Source organism: Oncorhynchus tshawytscha, linkage group LG01, assembly GCF_018296145.1.
Source record: "Oncorhynchus tshawytscha isolate Ot180627B linkage group LG01, Otsh_v2.0, whole genome shotgun sequence".
Lineage (NCBI taxonomy): Eukaryota > Metazoa > Chordata > Actinopteri > Salmoniformes > Salmonidae > Oncorhynchus > Oncorhynchus tshawytscha.
The window spans coordinates 76,050,354-76,074,030 of NC_056429.1; the positions used below are offsets into that span (position 1 = coordinate 76,050,354).

The 23,677-nt window shown below is 40.8% G+C and overlaps 1 protein-coding gene across 1 annotated transcript; it reads right to left on the reverse strand.

Moving 5' to 3' along the window:
- Window positions 1-10,814: 10,814 nt before the first annotated feature.
- Window positions 10,815-19,779, reverse strand: LOC112256887 (protein scribble homolog). Its single transcript, XM_024430446.2, has 7 exons — window positions 19,169-19,779; window positions 18,727-18,963; window positions 18,427-18,516; window positions 17,986-18,063; window positions 15,693-15,998; window positions 15,372-15,470; window positions 10,815-12,691 (listed from the first exon to the last, which is right to left on the reverse strand). Exons 1-7 carry the CDS (start codon window positions 19,301-19,303, stop codon window positions 12,539-12,541), a joined length of 1,098 nt encoding a protein of 365 aa, XP_024286214.1. The 5' UTR covers window positions 19,304-19,779; the 3' UTR covers window positions 10,815-12,538.
- Window positions 19,780-23,677: the final 3,898 nt, after the last annotated feature.

Here is a 23,677-nt window from a genome sequence, read left to right on the forward strand (position 1 = left end):
CTGGGATTTGGCGCTCTTGGAAGAATAGAAGCTGGGTTTAAACGATCATAGAGTCATTGGTAAACCGATCTCCTGATATACGATATGCTTGTATGCCGGAGTGGTGATTTTTCTATGCTGTTAAAAGACTTAGGAAATGTTGTATTCTTTTCATCATGAAGATTTCTGGTGTGTACCATTTGTTAATTATATTCTTATTTGTGAAACTAATGAATCTGATTATTTTTAAATGGATATGAACCGTAGTCCTCACATTTCTGTGTAATATTATTATTTAGTGAAATGTTTAATGGTAAATGTTATTCACAATATCCATAGCATACTGTATACAGTGCCTTGCAAAAGTATTCATCCCCCTTTGCGTTTTTCCTAATTTGTTGCATTGCAAACTGTAATTTAAATGGATTTGTATTTGAATTTCATGTAAAATGCAAAAAATAAAAACTGAAAAGTGGTGCATGCATATGTATTCACCCCCTTTGCTATGAAGCCCCTAAATAAGATATGGTGCAACCAATTACCTTCAGAAGTCACATAATTAGTTAGATTGCACACAGGTGGACTTTATTTAACTGTCACATGATCTCAGTAAATATACACCTGTTCTGAAAGGCCCCAGAATCTGCAACACCAGTAAGCGAGGGGCACCATGAAGACCAAGGAGCTTTCCAAACAGGTCATGCACAAAGATATGGAGAAGTACAGATCAGGGTTGGGTTATAAAAAAAATATCAGAAACTTTGAACATTCCACGGAGCACCATTTAAATTCAGTATTAAAAAATGGAAAGAATATGGCACCATAACAAACCTGCCAAGAGAGGGCCGCCCACCAAAACTCACAGACCAGGCAAGGAGGGAATTAATCAGAGAGGCAACAAAGAGACCAAAGAAAACCCTGAAGGAGCTGCAAAGCTCCACAGCAGAGATTGGAGTATCTGTCCATGGACCACTTTAAGCTGCACACTCCACAAAGCTGGGCTTTACGGAAGAGAAAAAAACAGAAAAAAAGTCATTGCTGAAAGAAAATAATAAGCAAAAATGTTTGGTGTTCGCCAAAAGGAATGTGGGAGACTCCCCAAACATATGGAAGAAAGTACTCCTGCCAGATGAGACTAAAATGTAAATTTTTGACCATCAAGGAAAACGCTATGTCTGGCACAAACTCAACACCTCATCAACCCGAGAACCTCATCCCCACAGTGAAACATGGTGGTGGCAGCATCATGCTGTGGGGATGTTTTTCATCGGCAGGGACTGGGAAACTGGTCAGAATTGAAGAAATGATGGATGGCGCTAAATACAGGTAAATTCTTGAGGGAAACCTGTTTCAGTCTTCCAGTGATTTGAGACCGGGACGGAGGTTCACCTTCCAGCAGGACAATGACCCTAAGCATACTGCTAAAGCAACACTCGAGTGGTTTAAGGGGAAACATTTAAATGTCTTAGAATGGCCTAGTCAAAGCCCAGACCTCAATTCAACTGGGAATATGTGGTATGACTTATATATTGCTGTACACCAGCGGAACCCATCCAACTTGAAGGAGCTGTAGCAGTTTTGCCTTGAAGAATGGGCAAAAATCCCAGTGGCTAGATGTGCCAAGAGACTTGCAGCTGTAATTGCTGCAAAAGTTGGCTCTACATCGAGCCCAGGCTCTGTCGCAGCCAGCCGCGACCGGGAGGTCCATGGGGCGACGCACAATTGGCCTAGCATCGTCCAGGTTAGGGAGGGTTTGGCCGGTAGGGATATCCTTGTCTCATCGCGCACTAGCAACTCCTGTGGTGGGCCGGGCGCAGTGCACGCTAACCAGGTCGCCAGGCGCCACGGTGTTTCCTCCGAGACATTGGTGCGGCTGGCTTCCTGGTTGGATGCGCGCTGTGTTAAGAAGCGTGTTTCGGAGGATGCATGGCTTTCGACCTTCGTCTCTCCCGAGCCCGCACGGGAGTTGTAGCGATGAGACAAGATAGTAACTACTAACAATTGGATACCACGAAATTGGGAAGAAAAGGGGGTCAAATTTTTTTAATGAAAAAAAAGTTGGCTCTACAAAGTATTGACTTTGGGTGGGGGGGGGTGAATAGTTATGCAAGTTCTGTTTTTTTGTCTTTTTTCTTGAACAATAAAAAATATTTTGCATCTTCAAAGTGGTAGGCATGTTGTGGAAATGAAGTTATACAAACCCCCCCAAAATCTATTTTAATTCCAGGTTGTAAGGCAACAATATAGGAAAAATGCTAAGGGGGTGAATACTTTCGCAAGCCATTGTATACTCTACCTCTAACTGTGCATCTCTGAGCTAAGGTTAACTCAATAATTGCTAGGACATTGATTGTAAGATATTAACTATTTGTTCCTTAGCCTCTTAATTGCTTAATGGTAAACCTAGACACATGCATCCTATAGTATTCCGAGTGGTGACACAAGGCTCGCAACCTTGGCTACACCCACTGGATACAATTATTGGCCTTTAGCCTTCGAATTATAATGGAGTCAGGTAGTACATCATATATTAGGGTCATAGACCCTCTACGCCAGTTCTGCCATCCTCAGACAAAGTGAATTTTCACTATTCTACAATGTAACGTTATTGAGCTGTCAGTTTCCCAAGCTAATTCCCTACTTTTCACACTGACACGGTATAAACAGCTCTACAGGCTTCACTGTCATGGTGCACAGTCAGTACACAACACTATGCACATCATGTCTTAGCAGGAATAGATTGTGACAGGTGTCCCAGCAGGGTCAGACAGCCAGGGAAGACCAGTCTACGGAGCTCAGGTGAATTCTGCAGTATATTTGAATTGGTGAATGGATATAAAGTTCCATCTTGAGTTGGTGGGTAGGCTACAGTCTGGGATCTGGGAATAATAGTAATTTCAATTGAACGATTATATTATCCAAGAATAGAATCAATGTGTAAATGTACACCAAGGTAATTATTTGTCATGCCACATCTGAGCAGGATCAGATGGTGACAGGGGTCTCAGTCTGACAGGGCTGAGGTGAAGTTTTGCTGATGCAACAATTTATTCTCTCTGTACACTGGACGAGCCAGAAGCTTCAAAGATTGAAACTACTGTATTTTAAGGCAGTCTGACAAACCTCTAAAGTTGATTTCCAAACTGTATCAAGGGTTGATAGAGGCACAAAACATGTAATACAAAAAATGTGAAGACGACCTGGGAGACACTACTGATGATGATGAATTGATACAGGTATGTTTGAATGGCCAGTCATGTTCAGACATAAATTACTGGAGTTTAAGACCATCGATAGAATGTACTATATGCCAGTGAAACTGAATATCATGCACCTAGAAATGTAATTCCTCTGCTGGACGGGTAAAACACAAAAGGGGACACATCTGCATATGCTGATCTCTTGTGAAGGCTGACTGAATTCTGGTAAAGAGGATGCTCTTTTATCTCAGCATGTCTACAGATTCTCTTTTCTCCCTGTATTTGTTGGCTTGGAAATGTTGATACCGGAGACAGTTATCAGAAGAAACTGTGTAACCAAGCATTTATAGAGGCTGAGAAATGCATTATAATGAATTGGAGGGTTGGTTATCCTCCAACAATGTCACAATGGATGGCAGAAAGGTCAAGGTATGTATCACTAGATTTTATATTTTACAAGACTAAGAGTGTACAGTGCATTCGGAAAGTATTCAGAACCCTAGACTATTTCCACGTTTTGTTACATGACAGCCTTATTCTAAAATGTGTTAAATCGTTTTTTCCCCCCTCATTAATATACACACACACAATGCCCTATAATGACAAAGCAGCAACAGGTTTTTAGACATTTTGGCAAATTTATACAAAAAAGAAAAAAACTGAATCCTCTCAAGCTCTGTCAGTTTGGATGGGGAGCTCACTGCAGAGCTGCAGGTCTCGCCAGAAATGTTCGATCAGGTTCAAGTCCGGGCTCTGGCTGAGCCACTCAAGGACATTTAGAGACTTGTCCCGAAACAACTCCTGCGTTGTCTTGGCTGTGTGCTTAGGTTCATTGTCCTGTTGGAAGGGGAACATTCACCCCAGTCTGTGAACCTACTCCAGAGCACTCAGGACTTCATCAAGGATCTCTCTGTACTTTGCACCCTTCATCTTTACCCTGATCCTGACCAGTCTCCCAGTCCCTGCCACTGAAAAACATCCCCACAATAGGATGTTAACACCACCATGCTTCACCATAGGGATGGTGCCAGGTTTCCTTCAGACATGACGCTTGGCATTCAGGCCAACGAGTTTTATCAGACCAGTGAATCTTGTTTCTCATTGTCTGAGAGTCTTTAGGTGCCTTTTGGCAAACTCCAAGCAGGCTTTCATGTGGCTTTTACTGAGGAGTGGCTTCTGTCTGGCCACTCTATCATAAAGGCCTGATTTGTGGAATGCTGCAAAGATTGTTGTCCTTCTGGAAGGTTCTCCCACCTTCACAGCAGAACTCTAGAGCTCTGTCAGAGTGACCATTGGGTTCTTGGTCTCCTCCCTGACCAAGGCCCTTCTCCCTCGATTGCTCAGTTTGGCCAGACGGCCAGCTCTAGGAAGAGTTTGGTACCCTTCCCCAGATCTGTGACTCGATACAATCCTGTCTCAGAGTTCTACATTTCCTTTGACCTCATGGCTTAGGTTTTGCTCTGACATGCACTGTCAACTGTGGGACCTTATATAGACAGGTGTGTGGCTTTCCAAATCATGTCCAATCAATTGAATTTACAACAGGTGGACTCCATGCGTTTTCGCTTGGTCATTATGGGGTATTGTGTATAGATTGATGAGGAATTTATTTGATTTTATCCATTTTACAAAAAGGCTGTAACCTAACAAAATGTGGAAGTCATGGGGTCTGAAAACTTCCCGAAAGAACTGTACTGTGCAACTTTCATAAAGTCTGTATGCCTTATATTGAATACTGTACGACAAAAGGAGTCTGTATTGAAAACATGCCCAAGTCAGGGAAGATACCTATTAAATATCCCTAGCTACTGGGCTGCTTAGTCCTGGTCCTGGGGGTCTGCCGTGCTGTTTGTTGTCACTCTGGCCTTGGCCTAACACACCTGAAACCAATAATGAATGTTTCACTAGGATCCTAAAGCTGAGTGGGGTGTGTTGGGTTGGGGCGCTGTAGGGTGGTGGACCCCTGGGGGCAGGTCGGGGCAATCCAGCTATGTTGTGCATAAGTAAAAAGAGCTCTACAGTACTATGAGACCTATGATATTAACTTCAGTGCCCTCTGTAATTATTTGGACATTGAAGCACTTTCTTTTTTTGGCTCTATATTCCAAAAGTTTGGGTTTGAAAGTTGTCACACCCTGACCATAGTTTGCTTTTTATGTTTCTATGTTTTGGTTGGTCAGGGTGTAAGCTGAGTGGGCATTCTATGTTTCATGTCTAGTTTGTCTATTTCTATGTCTGGCCTGATATGGTTCTCAATCAGAGGCAGGTGTTAGTCATTGTCTCTGATTGGGAACGATATTTAGGTAGCCTGGGTTTCACTGTGTGTTTGTGGGTGATTGTTCCGGTCTCTGCACCAGATAGGACTGTTTCGGTTTTCATATTTTCATTATTTTGGTAGTTTTTCCATGTATAGGTTTTCCTTTATTAAATTAACATGAATTTTGGTCCGACTCTCCTTCACCACAAGAGAACCGTTAGTAAAGTAAAGCTGACTATCAGCTTTCATTTTAAGGTATTTTCATCCATATCGGGTGAACCGTGTAGAAATGACATGATTTATTATTTTTGGCATAGAGATAAATAGTAATATTGTCTTTTTGTAGGCACCAACTCCGCCATGGTTTGTGGGAAAAAGCCTTTGGGGAATTGTTTTTTTTAAAGGGTTTTGTTTAAATACCAAAAATAAGGTCTGTGGTAAACACTGGGGTAGAGCTTATACGTTTTGTTCTAAATCAAATCAAATCAAATCAAATTTTATTTGTCACATACACATGGTTAGCAGATGTTAATGCGAGTGTAGCGAAATGCTTGTGCTTCTAGTTCCGACAATGCAGTAATAACGAGCAAGTAATCTAACTAACAATTCCAAAAAAAACTACTGTCTTATACACAGTGTAAGGGGATAAAGAATATGTACATAAGGATATATGAATGAGTGATGGTACAGAGCAGCATAGGCAAGATACAGTAGATGATATTGAGTACAGTATATACATATGAGATAAGTATGTAAACCAAGTGGCATAGTTAAAGTGGCTAGTGATACATGTATTACATAGGGATGCAGTCGATGATATAGAGTACAGTATCAACGTATGCATATGAGATGAACAATGTAGGGTAAGTAACATTATATAAGGTAGCATTGTTTAAAGTGGCTAGTGGTATATTTACATCATTTCCCATCAATTCCCATGATTAAAGTGGCTGGAGTAGAGTCAGTGTCATTGACAGTGTGTTGGCAGTAGCCACTCAATGTTAGTGGTGGCTGTTTAACAGTCTGATGGCCTTGAGATAGAAGCTGTTTTTCAGTCTCTCGGTCCCAGCTTTGATGCACCTGTACTGACCTCGCCTTCTGGATGACAGCGGGGTGAACAGGCAGTGGCTCGGGTGGTTGATGTCCTTGATGATCTTTATGGCCTTCCTGTAGCATCGGGTGGTGTAGGTGTCCTGGAGGGCAGGTAGTTTGCCCCCGGTGATGCGTTGCGCAGACCTCACTACCCTCTGGAGAGCCTTACGGTTGAGGGCGGTGCAGTTGCCATACCAGGCGGTGATACAGCCCGCCAGGATGCTCTCGATTGTGCATCTGTAGAAGTTTGTGAGTGCTTTTGGTGACAAGCCGAATTTCTTCAGCCTCCTGAGGTTGAAGAGGCGCTGCTGCGCCTTCCTCACGATGCTGTCTGTGTGAGTGGACCAATTCAGTTTGTCTGTGATGTGTATGCCGAGGAACTTAAAACTTGCAACTTAAAACTTGCAACTTTCTATGAGATAATCTTCATTTGCTAATGTCATTTTTGTGAATTTTGAAACATTTCTGCAGTATCTGAATCTGAATCTGAATCTGCAGTAGAACTGGTTTAGTTTATTCGGAAGTAGAGAGAGCAGACAGAGCAGACCTGTTCGTCTACCCATGACAAGTCAAATCCACCTGAAATCTGACAGTAAATCGAGACAGCAGACTGTTGCTCCTGACTGTCTCCGAATAATGACTCATCAGGTGGCTCAAAACAAGTTAGGCTTTAAAATGTGCCCTCCCTGACCCGGCCAGTCCGTGTCACTCCTGACCAGCCAACGAAAGCAGACCTTGGGAGTGGAGTTTAAGCCCTTGAGCGTGTCACATTCCTCATTCCTCACAGCTGTCCCTGTACACCTCTGCCCAATCATTTCCCTCCCCCTGTCTAGGACTGGAACTGCAATATAATGAGAGGAAGAAGTGTGTACTCTATATCCTCTGTAGCTCAGTTGGTAGAGCATGGTGCTTGAAGCACCAGGGTAGGGAGTTAAATTCCCGGACCACGCATATGTAAAATATGACTAAGACGCTTTGGATAAAAGCGTATGCTAAATGTCAGAATTTGTACATTACATCTACTAACAATAGAGCTGGCAAGCCTGCCCCTTCTGTCATAATAATGTGCAATGCCAGATGTCAGCAGACAGTGTTTAATGCCCCACACATGATGTATAATTTCAAAATCACTAAGTTCTCTCTCAGCTACGATTTTAGTTGGATTTTTATCTTTCACCAAATATACTTTACGTGGTGTTGGGGGGAGGAGGGGTCTAAGGCATAACAGGTAACTCTGGAATGCTGGCCTTCTAGGCAGAGTTGCAAAGAAAAAGCCATATCTCAGACTGGCCAATAAAAACAGAAGATTAAGATGGGCAAAAGAACACATACACTGGACAGAGAAACTCTTCCTAGAAGGGCAGCATCCCAGAGTCGCCTCTTCACTGTTGAGACTGGTGTTTTGCGGGTACTATTTAATGAAGCTGCCAGTTGAGGACTTGAGACGTCTGTTTCTCAAACTAGACACTTGTACTTGTACAACGATGTGTAAGAGGACAAGATCTTCAGTTACTTGGCAATTTCTCTCATGGAATAGCCTTCATTTCTCAGAACAAGAATATACTGACGAGTTTCAGAAGAAAGTTCTTTGTTTCTGGCCATTTCGAGCCTGTAATCGAACTCACAAATGCCGATGCTCCAGATACTCAACTAGTCTAAAGGTCAGTTTTATTGCTTCTTTAAATCAGCACAACAGTTTTCAGCTGTGCTAACATAATTGCAAAAGGGTTTTCTAATGATCAATTAGTTCTTTAAAATGATAAACTTGGATTAGCTAACACAATGTGCCATTGGAACACCAGAGTGATGGTTGCTGATAAATGGGTTTCTGTACGCCTAGGTAGATATTCCACAAAAATAAAATAATCAGCCGCTTCCAGCTACATTAGTCATTTACAACATTAAAATGTCTACACTATTTCTGATCAATTTGATGTAATTTTAGTGGACAAAAAAAGCACTTTCTTTCAAAAACAAGGACATTTCTAAGTGACCCCAAACTTTTGATAGGTAGTATATACAGTATGATTGGTGTATTTCACTGCACTGAGTTAATTTCTACTCCTATCTGAACTCATTTCTGTGTCTGGGACAAACCCTGCCTGTATTCAGTCAAAAAACATAATTGTTTGTATGTTACAAGACCAAAGTATGTAATATATTGGGAGTACTCAACAAAAACCAGTGTAAACCAAAATAAACAACTGATGAATTGTAAACAAGCTCTTTCGCTTTGGGGTATTTTTTTCTTCTTCCAGGAATCCAGTTTTTGATTGGTTTTGTCTTTTGAGTCACATGTCGACATTTATTTTTTAAAAATTGCACACAAGAAAATACAAGACAAGGGGCGCATGCAGGTTGCTGACGCCTGCCAGATCTTACAATGTCTGGATAGGTATTTTACGCATCAGCTAACCCCATCATGTTAAAGCAATCTGGTACCCGACTGCACAGTCAATGACGTGGCACATAACGTCTGAGCAGGAGAACGTGACCAATGTGAGTTTAAAAGCCAAGTGAAAAGTGCATGTGCACTAAACAAAAGAAAACTACCTGAGGGGCTTGTAAGGGCAAGTTTCAAATATTTATAGAGCAAAACAAAAAATGATATCATGATTATTAAAACAGAGAAGCAAATAGTTGGGGATTTACACAAAGAAAAACATGATGGATCAGGGATAAAAATAAATTAGATCGATTCCGGTCAAATCAACATTGACAGATCGGCAGACGATTATTGGGATGAGTCATGGTATGGAATATCCAGTAGATCTTTTTTCATTTTGTATTTGAAGGAGTTGAAATTGTTTCAGTTATTGAGGTGGTCCGAGAGACTGTTCGATAAAAACTGACTTCTGTAAGTGATTGAAAATTTGCCCTAATCTGATACAGAAAAGGGGTGTTCAGATCAGTGGCAGTTCAAGGCAAAAATTATTAACCTGAATTTGAAAAGAGGGAAAAGGTTCAGTTTGAATTGGAATATAATTATAATGATTTTTTTTTCTCCCTTTAGGGACAACTTATTTGCTTTGAACCAGTTATCTACATTATTTAGTTCCAAAATAATTTTAGCAATACGTTGACTTTCTTGATTGGAAAGAAAGTGATATGTTAGTGTCAGCAAATATCAACTCAACCCAGTAGTAATTGATGTTCTGTTGTGTGTGTGGCTGTGGGGATGTTCTCTGCACCATGGCAACACTATGAATGCACAGCAACCTGCTTCTGCCAGAAGGAACACTAAGGAATAACCCTGACCAACAGGCTATCCCTCACTCCACTGCATTTTGATGTATTGTGGTAACATTTTCTTCCACTTCAAATTGCTGAGTGCAGACCTTCATTCTTTCTATATCTGTTTCCAAGAAATGTGAACAAAAACAGAGCTCTGTCTCAGCTCTTCCTTCCCTTGTGGTGTCATCAGTCAGCATCTGTCCAGACATATCGCGCTGCTCGACATGTCATCGCGCTGCTCGACATATCATCATGCTGCTCGACATATCATCATGCTGCTCGACATATCATCATGCTGCTCGATAGGCCTTTCTTTAGTCTCTGTGAGAATGAAAAATTAATGACAATGTATTAAACCAATAATGCTTTAATAACATGATCTATCATCAAATTTGTAAACTTTCTGGCAATAATTACGTTGCACTGCTATACCCATCAGTCTCAGGACTCATACCGTAACAATTTATTAAAACACCTACTAGCTTCTCCACCCTACCCAAGACAGTTTCACTAAACCAGATTCAGTATATTTCACCTCAACAGATGTAATTACATAATGTCTAAATCCAATACAAACGCACACATAATCTGTAGTAATATGATACTCTGCCATCTGTTTATATACAGCAGAAATGACAGCTTTCTTTGAAAAAATTTCAATCTTACATTTAAGTCAGGGAGCTCCACCCTTACAAGTTTATTTCATGTACAGCATTGCAGAGTCAAAACCCTTACACATTTTAAAAACATGTAAAGTGTGTGGAAAAGGCGGGCACGCCGGAGGTGGTGACCTTGCTACTCCAGCTATTTGAGCAGAGTATTGAGCATCCTGCAGACTAGCTGGGAAAACCAAGCTGTTGTGGCCAATGGGATACAAGAGGTACACCGGCACAGCAGAAACTAATCATAGGTCAAATAAAAGGTCCATTTCAAACAAGGAACATAAATGTGTAGCTGTGTCATTTGTACATGTACACCCTTTTGGAGTTGCACTTACCTCTAACTTGGAAAAATACAGGTTTCACAGAGCTTTAAAAAAAGTTTGCAAAACAAAACTTTAAGAACTTTTTATTGAGAAATTAAGTATTTGGCAATATAAGAATGGAGAGAATGAACATCAAAATAAAATAATATCTTACAAGGAAAGTGAGGTCTAAAGTGTTCCACATTCTAGTACAGTAGCAGGTAACCAGTTAAGTACAATTCTTTCTTTGATTTTACACAGATTGGAATCAGTAAACAAGGTATGTTTATTCAGAGGCCATGCATAACTAAAAACTCTGGCTAAGATTCTTGCAGAAAATGTGGGCACAACATAAATCTTTCATTATCTCCACAATAAGCCTCTCCTCTGCTGGTATACCAATGCTCCCTTTCAGCGACAGCAGAGACTTGATGGAATAATGTTAAAGGAAGACTGAGGTTTATTGCTTTGCTGCCTAGAATGATTTCTGTCGCAACTGACATATCATAACCTGAACATAACCGGAACATTGGTGCTTTTCAGCGTGGACTGAAGAGTAAGCAAGAATATCCTCTCAGGCGAGAGTCTTCATACACAATTTTCTAGAAATAACATTAGAAGTGGCCATCGTGTACACACGGTGGTGAGAATACCAAAGGCATTGGTGAGGCATCAAACCTGAAGTGTGAAATCAATTGATTTGCCATCTCTTTAGCAACATCACACTCTCTTAATTCAAAGTACATTTGAAGACATCACCACAACTACTACATGAAAGACTCCTTTCCGAGTGACTCAGACCAGTATAGAAGTATTAAGAGGTTATGACATTAGACTGACTGGCCTTTCATACATTAGAAATATTTCCACCAGGTGAAAAGACAGCATTGGGTTGCAGGTGTTAGGAGAAGGGGGTCAGGGTTCAGACTGTCTCCAGATCCTCGGCAGGGACACACCCACTGTATAGTCACTCCAGGCATGTGACATTTTATCTAAGCTCCTATTGGGGAGAGTAAAAGGACATCTCTCTCTCGTGGCTAGGGGGGCATAACATTTGCCAAAACATCTGCTTCAGTGGCTCATTGGTAGAGGTAGCTAGAAGAATAACACTTTGCCCAACTGAACACAAACCTCTAAATTGAAAGTGCACAACAGATTTTAAGTGTCGTACAGATATTTTTCCTCTAAATAACTATCCTTGGTTTTGTGAATCTCCCTTTCAGAGACAGAAGCTGGAGTGTAACAATACTATTTTTGTCTTGATTCATTGTGGTTGGTCTCCCACATGGCTGATGCAATGCAAAACAAGTCTATTGTTGTGCCAAAACAAAGAGTTTTGGCACAAGTTAATGAGTTAATTCCTGCCATGGTCTTAACATTTACTGTAGCAGCCATCAACATTAATTCAACAAAACAGTGGTGTAAATCATCCCAAAATAGCAGTGCAAGGACAACAGCCATTTTTACTAGTTTCTTAATTATGTAAACAAATCTTTAGCTGGAATATCATTTTTTAAACAAGTCAATCTATACAAAAGACAGGAGACAGACAGTTCTCACATCATTTCAACCAAAAAAATGTAACATGTTGACGTTCAATCAATGTGGAAAACTGATTGGAAAAAGTCATCAACGTAAGGGAATTTCTTATTTTTTTCACCCAACTTTTAACCTAAATCCAATGACATTTGTTGTTGATTTGACAACTCAACCAAATGTAAATCAAAACTACATGTTGAACTGACATCTGACCCCAGTGGATTGTGTATAACAAGTCAGTTGTTTTCAACATTGCAAACTTTAGGCATGTGGTCAGGGGGGATAGAACGCACTGTTAAAGCACTCAGAGTGGATGTGGCTGTCAGGATCTTCAAAGTCCTCTAATGGCTCACTGCTAGGGTCTTGTGTCAAGGGCTCTACATCCTCGTCTGAGGTGGAGGGGTGGGTGAGGATAATCCGAGGTATCTAGCAGGAAATTGCCCAGAAATGGAACATTAATGGGTGGGAAATAAAATGAGTTAGTTTGAAGGCATACTGACATTTCACAATTGTTGTGATGAGTCAACATCTGACTATCTGTTGTCTAAATTTACACCCCAATCCCAAATTAATGGAAAAGACACACTGAATAAAATGTGGAAATTTGACGGTATGTATCTTTTCGATTCATCTGGGGTTGAGTTATACTATAATAGGATCTAAACAACAGATGGTGTGAGACATGACCTAAACTTGATATTACACCACTTATGAGTTTTTATAAACGCATTTCATCCAATTCTACGTCATTTACAGGATCGACGACATTAGCAGAATATTTTTTAATACCACACAAATGGCCAAATGCGGGCTACTACTGTGTAACTCACTATTCAGGTAGGATACAATTTATTGTATTTATTATTATTGTATATCATTGTTATTATTGAAGGCCTACTTAATAACCTAAATCTAAAAAAGCAAAATGTGTTTTGTTTTATTCTGTTGGGACATTTTCTTTGGCCAAATGAAGTTTCAACTGTAATGTTGTGTTTGCCGCAATATAATATCCTGCTCGTATTTTCACTATGAACAAAGTCTTGACTTACTTTTGATATTACCCCAATAAAGTTTAGAAACTTTTGTGAAGGTTTGGTATGGTATGGCTATTAGCCTATTATACTGCAGGCCTATGATATGAAGGCAGTGCACACTTGCCCTCCAACTGACTCCGACAGTTGAACTTGAGGTGAGGAAGAAAGTTTGAGGACTACCAGATTTATTCCTATAATCTAACAATATAATATTTTGATTAACAAATTAGCCTCCTTCTTCATGCCCATATCTGTATAGCCTATCTGACATGGATTAAGAAATGCATGCAGGTGTCGTTGCATATCTATCTCTCTGGGCTTCTCTTCCTTTATTTATATACACTACCGTTCAAAGGTTTGGGGTCACTTAGAAATGTCCTTGTTTTAGACAGAAAATCACATTTCTTGTCCAATAAAATAACATCAAATTGATCAGAAATACAGTGTAGACATTGTTAATGTTGTATATGACTATTGTAGCTGGAAACGGACGGTTTTAATGGAATATCTACATAGTTATACAGAGGCCCATTATCAGCAACCAGGTTAATTGATCATTAGAACACCATTTTGCAATTATGTTAGCATAGCTGAAAATGGTTGTGCTGATTAAAGAAGCAATTACAATACAGTTGAGTATCTGGAGCATCAGCATTTGTGGGTTTGATATATATTATTTTTTAGATTAATATCATACAGTGGATGCCTAAGCCTATAGAAAATGTTAACTGACTTGCCTAGTTAAATAAAGGTAAAAAAATATGCCTATGTATGTAATGTTTTGATGCATTTAGTGCTCAAATCTCTGACAGCTGAACCATGAGGTGGACAATTATTGTTTTAGGAATGTTAAAACAAACAAAAACGTCAGGGAAAGGGCATACCTAGTCAGTTGCACAACTTAATGCGTCTTCCGCATTTAACCCAACCCCTCCGAATCAGAGAGGGGGTGCTTTAATCAACTTCCACGTCATCAGCGCCCAGGGAACAGTTATTATTGGGGGTTATCTGACTTGCTCAAGGTCAGAATGGCCGCAATTGAAACAAGGAATAGTCTTTCTGTAATTTGTTAAGGGCTGTTTTTAAGGACGTGGCTTATTTGGCCAATATGACTTGTTTATTGATGGCGGCGTAGGTGTACTCCCTAATGGGTTACGCACCCGATGCATATGCATGACTGGTCTGGCACCAAATTCTCCTATCGGACATCCTGATATATACTGTATATAGTATGCTACAAATAAACTTTCACTTGTTCCAATATCTCAAGATAAGCTACTTTGAAAAACAGTGCTGCTCACTCAGAATAGCTCAAACGTCGTTGAGAATTGGCAGATTCGTAGTCATTTGCTTTCCAAACAGTAGGTCTGTTTTTCTCGCTATTGTATTTTGAAATGTGTGAAGGGCAAACTGACAGCCATACAAATATAATCCATAGATGGCAGTTCCCATTCAAGTCAGAACTGGCAGCTATTGCAAGTGTACCCATCCGTTTAACAGTCAGTGCCAGGGTTAGAGGTTCCAAAATCATTGTATGGACTGTGTCTATGGCCACAATGCAACAAGCTGTTCTACATTTAGCGCACGTACTGCCCAAATTGTGGCCTTCCCGCCTGTAAGTGTTTGATCAAATTTAATCCACAGCAATTTTTTTAGAAGCTATTGATCCTCTGTAGCTGAATTACGCTCTCTGGTGTAGTATTTTTGTTTTCTTAATGACTGTTCAGACAGGAGTTTTGTGGAAAATATTTTTTGACACATTTTGGCAAGATTATTTACATTTATTAGGGGGTGCCACAGCACCCCCAGCACCCCTACTTCCCACAGCTATGTGCATCAGAAAGTCTTGCGAGGCTCTTAAAATATATATATCATAATCTGTCCTGCCTTTGTCTCCTTCCCATTAACTGGACTGGTTGTTAAAGACTTGATCAGGTGAAAACCACCCGCCTAATGATGAGCTTCCAATAGCTGGCTTTCACCTTGTCAGTTTTTCAGACTAGTGCAGATAAAGGAGAGGGGGTGAGGAAAGAACATATTTTTTTGACCCCTGAGAAGATCCTTTTGCTTACCGTCATGGTATTTTTCACCACTTGAAGTGCATTGCTTTTAAACGAGACCTCCGGTTCTCGTTTTAAGAAGGACCAATTAAGATCGCTCTGCAGATCAGACTGAAAAGAAACAAAGACACGAACAATAATGAAAACCATAACCTAGCTGGAGAGAATGTTCAGAGAACACAAGACAGTTTAATAATGGAGTCGTTTTAAAAGGACATCTTGAGGACTTTCTGATACCTGTGAAATATCCAACCTAAAATGATTCTGTTCTGCCTCACCTTTATTTTGTCAACACAATTATAGTTAGAGCCATTAGTGGTCAACTCCACTCACCCCTCCATTGCCGTTACAGATTCCAGCCGCAATCGTCTTGGTCAGGTCACAATCCACAGAGGGCTCCGAACCTGGCTGCTTGGCCTTGGGTCGCTGGCGTCCATCCTCCAGGTCAACAAGCTGCCAGCTCATGAGAATGTCCGTCTCCGCGGTGACGGCAACAGTGCTTTCCTGCTGGGCCCGGCAGGCATGGAGGCGCGGGATAGTCCTCTCCCTCATGACTTTCATCTTGATGCAGCTCCCGGCATTCCTCAGGACAGTGACAGCCTCATGGTGGCTGACCTGCTGCATGTCCAGGCCATTGACCTGGATGGACAAGTGACAAATGATCCGGTTGGATGCCAACAAAAGTAGAAGCAGGGGTCAAGGGTGGGTAATAGAAGCTATCGCATCAAAATGTGCATTCACTGAAAATAAACAGGTATAATTATGGGCCCACAATTCATATCCACATTTGGTCTAAGAGTTTGACATTTCATTTGTAGTGCCAATGAAAGGTCAATTCTTTGACCAATATCACTCATATATTGACATCTACTCTCTAGATATAGATATTTTTGTATACTTGCTTTAAGAGCAAAATATTGTTTGTTCTACAAACCAGCATAACTTTGTTGTAACATTAGCCTATACAGTGAGGGGGGAAAAGTATTTGATCCCCTGCTGATTTTGTATGTTTGCCCACTGACAAAGAAATTATCAGTCTATAATTTTAATGGTAGGTTTATTTGAATAGTGAGAGACAGAATAACAGCAAAAAAAAATCCAGAAAAAAGCATGTCAAAAATGTTATAAATTGATTTGCATTTTAATGAGGGAAATAAGTATTGGTTTTGAGGCTGAAGTTTGTCAACTCGAACCTTCAGCTCCCTCCACAGATTTTCTATGGGATTAAGGTCTGGAGACTGGCTAGGCCACTCCAGGACCTTAATGTGCTTCTTCTTGAGCCAATCCTTTGTTACATTGGCCGTGTGTTTTGGGTCATTGTCATGCTGGAATACCCATCCACGACCCATTTTCAATGCCTTGGCTGAGGGAAGGAGGTTCTCATCCAAGATTTGACGGTACATGGCCCCATCCATCGGGGCCATGTACCACCAATGCGGTGAAGTTGTCCGGTCCCCTTAGCAGAAAAACACCCCCAAAGCATAATGTTTCCACCTCCATTTATGACCGGTTGAGATGGTATTCTTGGGGTCATAGGCAGCATTCCTCCTCCAAACAAGGTGAGTTGAGTTGATGTCAAAGAGCTCCATTTTGGTCTCATCTGACCACAACACTTTCACCCAGTTGTCCTCTGAATCATTCAGATGTTCATTGGCAAACTTCAGATGGGCATGTACATGTGCTTTCTTGAGCAGGGGGACCTTGCAGGTACTGCAGGATTTCAGTCCTTCACAGCGTAGTGTGTTACCAATTGTTTTCTTGGTGACTATGGTCCCAGCTGCCTTGATCATTGACAAGATGATCCCATGTAGTTCTGGGCTGATTCCTCACCGTTCTCATGATCATTGCAACTCCACGAGGTGAGATCTCGCATGGAGCCCAGGCAGAGGGAGATTGACAGTTCTTTTGTGTTTCTTCCATTTGCGAATAATCGTACCAAGCTGCTTGGTGATGGTCTTGTAGCCCATTCCAGCCTTGTGTAGGTCTACAATCTTGTCCCTGACATCCTTGGAGAGCTCTTTGGTCTTGGCCATGGTGGAGAGTTTGGAATCTGATTGACTGATTGCTTCTGTGGACAGGTGTCTTTTATACAGGTAACAAACTGAGATTAAGAGCACTCCCTTTAAGAGTGTGCTCCTAATCTCAGCCCATGACCTGTATAAAAGACACCTGGGAGCCAGAAATCTTTCTGATTGAGATGGTGTCAAATACTTATTTCTCTCATTAAAATGCAAATCAATTTATAAAATTTTTGACATGCGTTTTTCTGGAATTTTGTTGTATTCTGTCTCTCATTGTTCAAATAAACCTACCATTAAAATTATAGACTGATCATTTCTTTGTCAGTGGGCAAACGTACAAAATCAGCAGGGGATCAAATACTTTTTTCCCTCACTGTACATGCAGAAAAAGAGGCTGTCAAACACTGCAGCCAACAGTTTGTGTCCATCTAATGGCGCCCTCCGCTGGCCAGGAGGTGAATTGCAATGGCGTCTTTTACTAAGCCTGGTATGGAGGGGATGTGGGCTGGTGATTTATCATATGGTGGTCAAAAGACCTACATGTAAATAATCAGAACGGCTAAAACTACAGGGACTATAAACATGGGAGGATGTTTGGGTCCAACCTCCAGTACTCTGTCTCCAATGTGGACCCCCGCCTTTTCTGATGGCCCTCCTTTCGACACTCTGGAAATAAAGATGCCCTGAAAAAGGAAAATATACACTAGTAGAAGTACAACAACTGGCATTTAAATAGTGAACATGATCAAGGGACATTTTTTAATCAACTGTGGTTTCACTGCGCCTCCAATAATCTGGATTTGTCTGCATCTCTCATGCTTCTTAAATAAGTCAGCTGAGACCTACCACCACTGAAATGTAATATCAACTACTTAAGTAAATATTCTGCTATATTACTGCTGGCTAACATTCCTGCCATTAATAAATGCCACTCCACATATATTATTATTAGCTATGGTTATAATGCAGGTGGTGGTGCTTCGATTGGAGTTGCAGCAGTGCCGCATCAAGTCCGACAGCTCTGCTGCTACTGCGATAAGGCTGACCTCATCACGCTCCTTGTAAGGCAGAGAGCCCTTCCCTCCTGCAATGCTGATTCCCAGACTGCCCCTCTGGCCGCAAACTTTGATCTGTAGCTAAGTGGGGAAAAACACAATTAGAGTACAAATGAGCCTGTATCTCAACAGAGCGACCTACAGAAAGAACTTGGCCTGCATACAAAATGAAAAATGATGGTACACCTCTACCACAAAGCTTCTATACCATGGGACTTGCATTTTAGCACTAGTAGGAACTGAAGTTTGAAAAACAAATGGGATACATTATCATAGGGCGTGCAGATTTACTCTTAAGGGCACTTTGGAGATGACCGAGTCGTGTGACGAGGTCCTGTCGGCAGCCCCAGCTTGGACCTGTTTCCCGGAGCTAGCAAACTTTTCAGTGCTATGTGGGGGGGACTGGGGACTGGGCCCTGCTTGCTGAGCTCTGCATCGCTGCAGTTTCCTGTCCTCCTGGACGTCTCCTCTGTCATGCCTGAACCTCCTGGGCATCCCCTCTCCCTCAGAGAAATGGACAGAACCATCCTGGGAGAAGGGAGGGGGAGAAAGGAAAAAGTTGCAATCTGTAGCTTTCAGCAGCTTAAGTACAACCTTTTGATCTTGACCTCTGGAGACAGAAAACAATATACCCAATAAGTGGGACGTCAACAAAGTGAGACCTCAAAATCTAAAGAAAATCGAATCAAAGACAACAATGAGAAAGATAAGGTCAATGGAAGAGTATGCTCACGTCTTCAAGCTGTTCCTCCTCGATCTGCTCAGCATCCTTCTCTGGACTGGAGCAGCGTCCCCTCACACTGTCATTGACGGGGAACAGGTTGAGGCCCCCATGCAGGAGCTCCTTGGAGGCTCCCACCCAGCGCATGCCAGAGATGGGCCAGTTGTGGCTACTGCTGCGACTGGAGGATGTGTTAGCCTGAGCATTTCTACACCCCTGGAGAGTCAGAAAATATCATGCATAGCTAAACATGTTATGATTAGTCTACAATGATTGTGGATCAGAACTCATTTTGTTTGTTGAGATTACACTTCAATGATAAATAAATCTACTTTAAAATTGTGTCATTTAGTTTTAAACTGAAATAGTGCACCGTTTTAGCCAACAACCGTTGCTGACAGGTGTATAAAATCGAGCACAAAGCCATGCAATCTCCATAGACAAACATTGGCATTAGAATGGCCTTACTGAAGAGCTCAGTGACTTTCAACGTGGCACCGTAATAGGATGCCAGTTTATCAAATTTCTGACCTGGCAGAGCTGCCCCAGTCAACTGTAAGTACTGTTATTGTGAAGTGGAAACGTCTAGGAGCAACAACAGCTCAGAGGCGAAGTGGTTGTCCACAGAATGGGACTGCCAAATGCTGAAGCATGTAGCGCATAAAAATTGTGTCCTCAGTTGCAACACACACTGAGTTCCAAACTGCCTCTGGAAGCAACGTCAGCAAAAGAACTGTCAGGTGTTTCATGAAATGAGTTTCCATGGCCAAGCAGCCGCACACAAACCCAAGATTGCCATGCGCAATGCCAAGTGTCGGCTGGAGTGGTGTAAAGCTCACCGCCATTGGACTCTGGAGCAGTGGAAATGCATTCTCTGGAGTGATGAATCATGCTTGAATCCGGGTTTGGCGGATGCCAGGAGAACGCTACCTGCCCCAATGCATAGAGCCAACTGTAAAGTTTGGTGGAGGAGGAATAATGGTTCGGGCTAGGCACCTTTGTTACAATGAAGGGAAATCTTAACGCTACAGCATACAATGACATTCTAGACAATTCTGTGCTTCCAATTTTGTGGCAACAGTTTGAGGAAGGCCCTGTTTCAGCATGACAATGCCCCTGAACACAAAGTGAGGTCCATATAGAAATGGTTTGTTGAGATCGGTGTGGAAGAACTTGACTTGCCTGCATAGAGCACTGACCTCAACCCCATGAATTGGAACGCCGAATGCGAGCCAGGCCTAATCGTCCAATATCCATGCCCAACCTCACTAATGCTCATGGCTGAATGGAAGCAAGTCCCCGCAGCAATGTTCCAACAACTAGTGGAAAGCCTTCCCAGAAGAGTGGAGGCTGTTAAAGCAGCAAAGGGGGGGACCAACTCCATATTAATGCCCATGATTTTAGAGTGAGATGTTCAACAAGCATGTTTGCACATACTTTTGGTCATGTAGTGTATGTGAACTGTGTCCAAGTGCTGTGAAATAGCCAAGACCCCAAAAGCTATTTAATTTTGAACATTAAAATGATCTCCATCTTAAAGGCCTAGAGCAGTCAAAAATGAGATTTTTCTGATGTTTATATATATTTATATCCACACTATTGAGGTTGGATTAATACTGAAATTGTGAAAATGATAATGCCCTTTTAGTGTAAGAGATGTTTGAAAAGTCCAGCTGAAATTTCTGCCTGTTTTGGTGGGAGGGAGTTTTGGCCTTTCATAGTAACACATGCAGTAAAGTAGTTAATAGACCAATAAGAAAGAGTTCCAAAACTCTCTGCCAATAACAGCTAATTATCAGTTTTACCTTGCCCACTCAAAACACTCCTAGCAAAATCCTTGTTCGAGAGGTTTTTCTTTGCTAAGAAGCTATTTGTTTATTTTTTATGATTTTAATTTAAAAACAAATCAGGTACTTAATTGTTACCCAGAAAATATTTGATAAAGTCAAAATAGCTGAATTGAACATTTAAGGCATTGCTGTTCAAAATGAGATAAATCCAGAAGTTATTGCACAATAATACAAAGAATACAAAGCCAGGAGGAAACCAGATGCACATTATACATAAATTGTAATTTAACACAGAAAATGTGTTAGATTATGTATTGTTAAGCAACAATACACTTTATTTGATTATGAACTAAATTTAAATGTACCTTTAGATCATTGGCACTAATAATGCTCAGATTAAATATTTGTATTTTTGAAGGATTAAAATGGAATCATGATACAGTGAGTTCACTGTGCAGGCACTAGACAGGCTGCCAAAACAAGCACCATGGCATGAGGAGGAATGCTATGTAATGTAGCAGTACTGTTTTCAGAGATAATTAGTTCTTGTGAAATTATATTCTTACCGGACAGTATATCTGTCTACATTTCAGATGAAAGGAAACTTTATTCTCCAGTCTCAGTTAGTTTACATTCTTGTTCATTATTTTACACACTTAACTGCATGCTCATGCAATTCAGTGCCGGTCACGACCAGCTCTATGCATATTTATCAGTAGATGATTGTATTTCATTTCTGTTAGGTTTCAGAGACAAAGCACCACGTACATCATTGCAGCTGTTAAGACCAAAGGATATTGTAGCAATCTAGAGGCTTTAATCAATTATAGAAGTCTACTGACATGGCAGGAAATAGGGAGCTCTGCCTTTCCAGGAATGATGAAATCAGAGAGACAGTCCCTTTGGGAGATGTACACACTTCCTTTACAAAATGGCAGATAAGGAAAAGTAAGCTATACAGTTCTATTGGTTATCTATTAAGGACCAGAACACTTCGGAAGCAGGGTGATATCGTGCCTTCAGAAAGTATTCACAAACCCTTGACTTACATTTTGTTGTGCTACAGCCTGAATTTAAAATGGATTAAAAATGGGATTTATGGTCACTGGCCTACACACACACAATACCCCATTATGTCAAAGTGGAATGAAGTTGTTTGAAATCTTTACAAAGTAATTAAAAATTAAAAGCTGAAATGTCTTGAGTCATTAAGTATTAAACCCATTTGTTATGGCAAGCCTAAATAAGTTCAAGAGTACACATTTGTTTAACAAGTCACATAATAAACTGCATGGCCTGTTTAATAATAATAGCGTTTAACATGATTTTGGAATTACTACCTCATCTCTGTATCCCACACATACAATTATCTTTAAGGTCCCTCAGTCCCACAGTGAATTTCAAACAAAGATTAAACCACAAAGACAGGAAGGTTTTACAATGTCTCACAAAGAAGGGCACCTACAGTATTGGTAGATGGGTAAACATATCCCTTTGAGCATGGTGTTTCAATACACCCAGTCACTACAAAGATACAGGCGCCCTTCTGAACTCACTTGCCGGAGAGGAAGAAAACCACCCAGGGATTTTAAAACAGAGTTTAATGACTGCGATACGAGAAAACTGAGGATGGATCAACAACATTCTTGTTACTCCACAATACTAACCCAATTGATAGAGTGAAAAGGAAGCCTGTACAGAAAACTATTCCAAAACATGCATCCTGTTCTCAATACAGTGTTATGTTTGGGGCAAATCCAATACAACACTTTTTTATTTATAAAAAAAAAAAAAAGAACCTTTATTTAACTAGACAAGTCAGTTAAGAACAAATGCTTATTTACAATGACGGCCTACAGTGGGTTAACTGCCTTGTTCAGGGGCAGAATGACAGATTTTTACCTTGTCAGCTCGGGATTTGATACAGTAACCTTTCGGTTACTAGTCCAACACTAACTAGGCTTATCTGTATACTCCATATTTTTCAAGCATAGTGGCGGCTGCATCATGTTATGAGTATGCTTGTAATCATTACAGACTGGGGAGTTTTTCAGGATACAAAAAGAAACTGAATGGAGCTAAGCACAGGCAAAATCCTGGAGTAAAACCTGGTTCAGTCTGCTTTCCACCAGATAGTGGGAGATTAATTCCCCTTTCAGCAGGACAATAACCTAAAACAAGGCCAAATCTATACTGGAGTTGCTTACCAAGAAGACAGTGAATGTTCCTGTATAGCCGAGTTAGTTTTGACTTAAATCTACTTGAAACCCTAGGCAAATCTTGAAAATGGTTGTCTAGCAACGATAAACATCCAATTTGCCAGAGCTTGAAACGGTTTGAAAATAATAAATGGGCAAATATTGCACAATCCAGGTGTGCAAAGCTCTGAGACTTGCCCAGAAAGACTCACAGCGGTAATTCTTGTATTAATAACTTACAATACAATAACTTGTATTGACTCAGGCGGGTATTTCTGTATTTCATTTTCAATAAATTAGCAAAAATGTCTAAAAACATGTTTCACTTTGTCATTATGGGGTATTGTGTGTAGATAGGTGGGGAAAATATATTTCATCCATTTTGAATTCAGGCTGTAAGAACAAAATGTGGAATAAGTCAAGAGGTATGAATACTTTCTGAAGGTACTGTAGACTTGAAAATCATACAAGCTGTTCAGGGGATGTATAATTTGCCTTTACAAGCCTAAATAAAACCAGGGAACGGTTAGGGA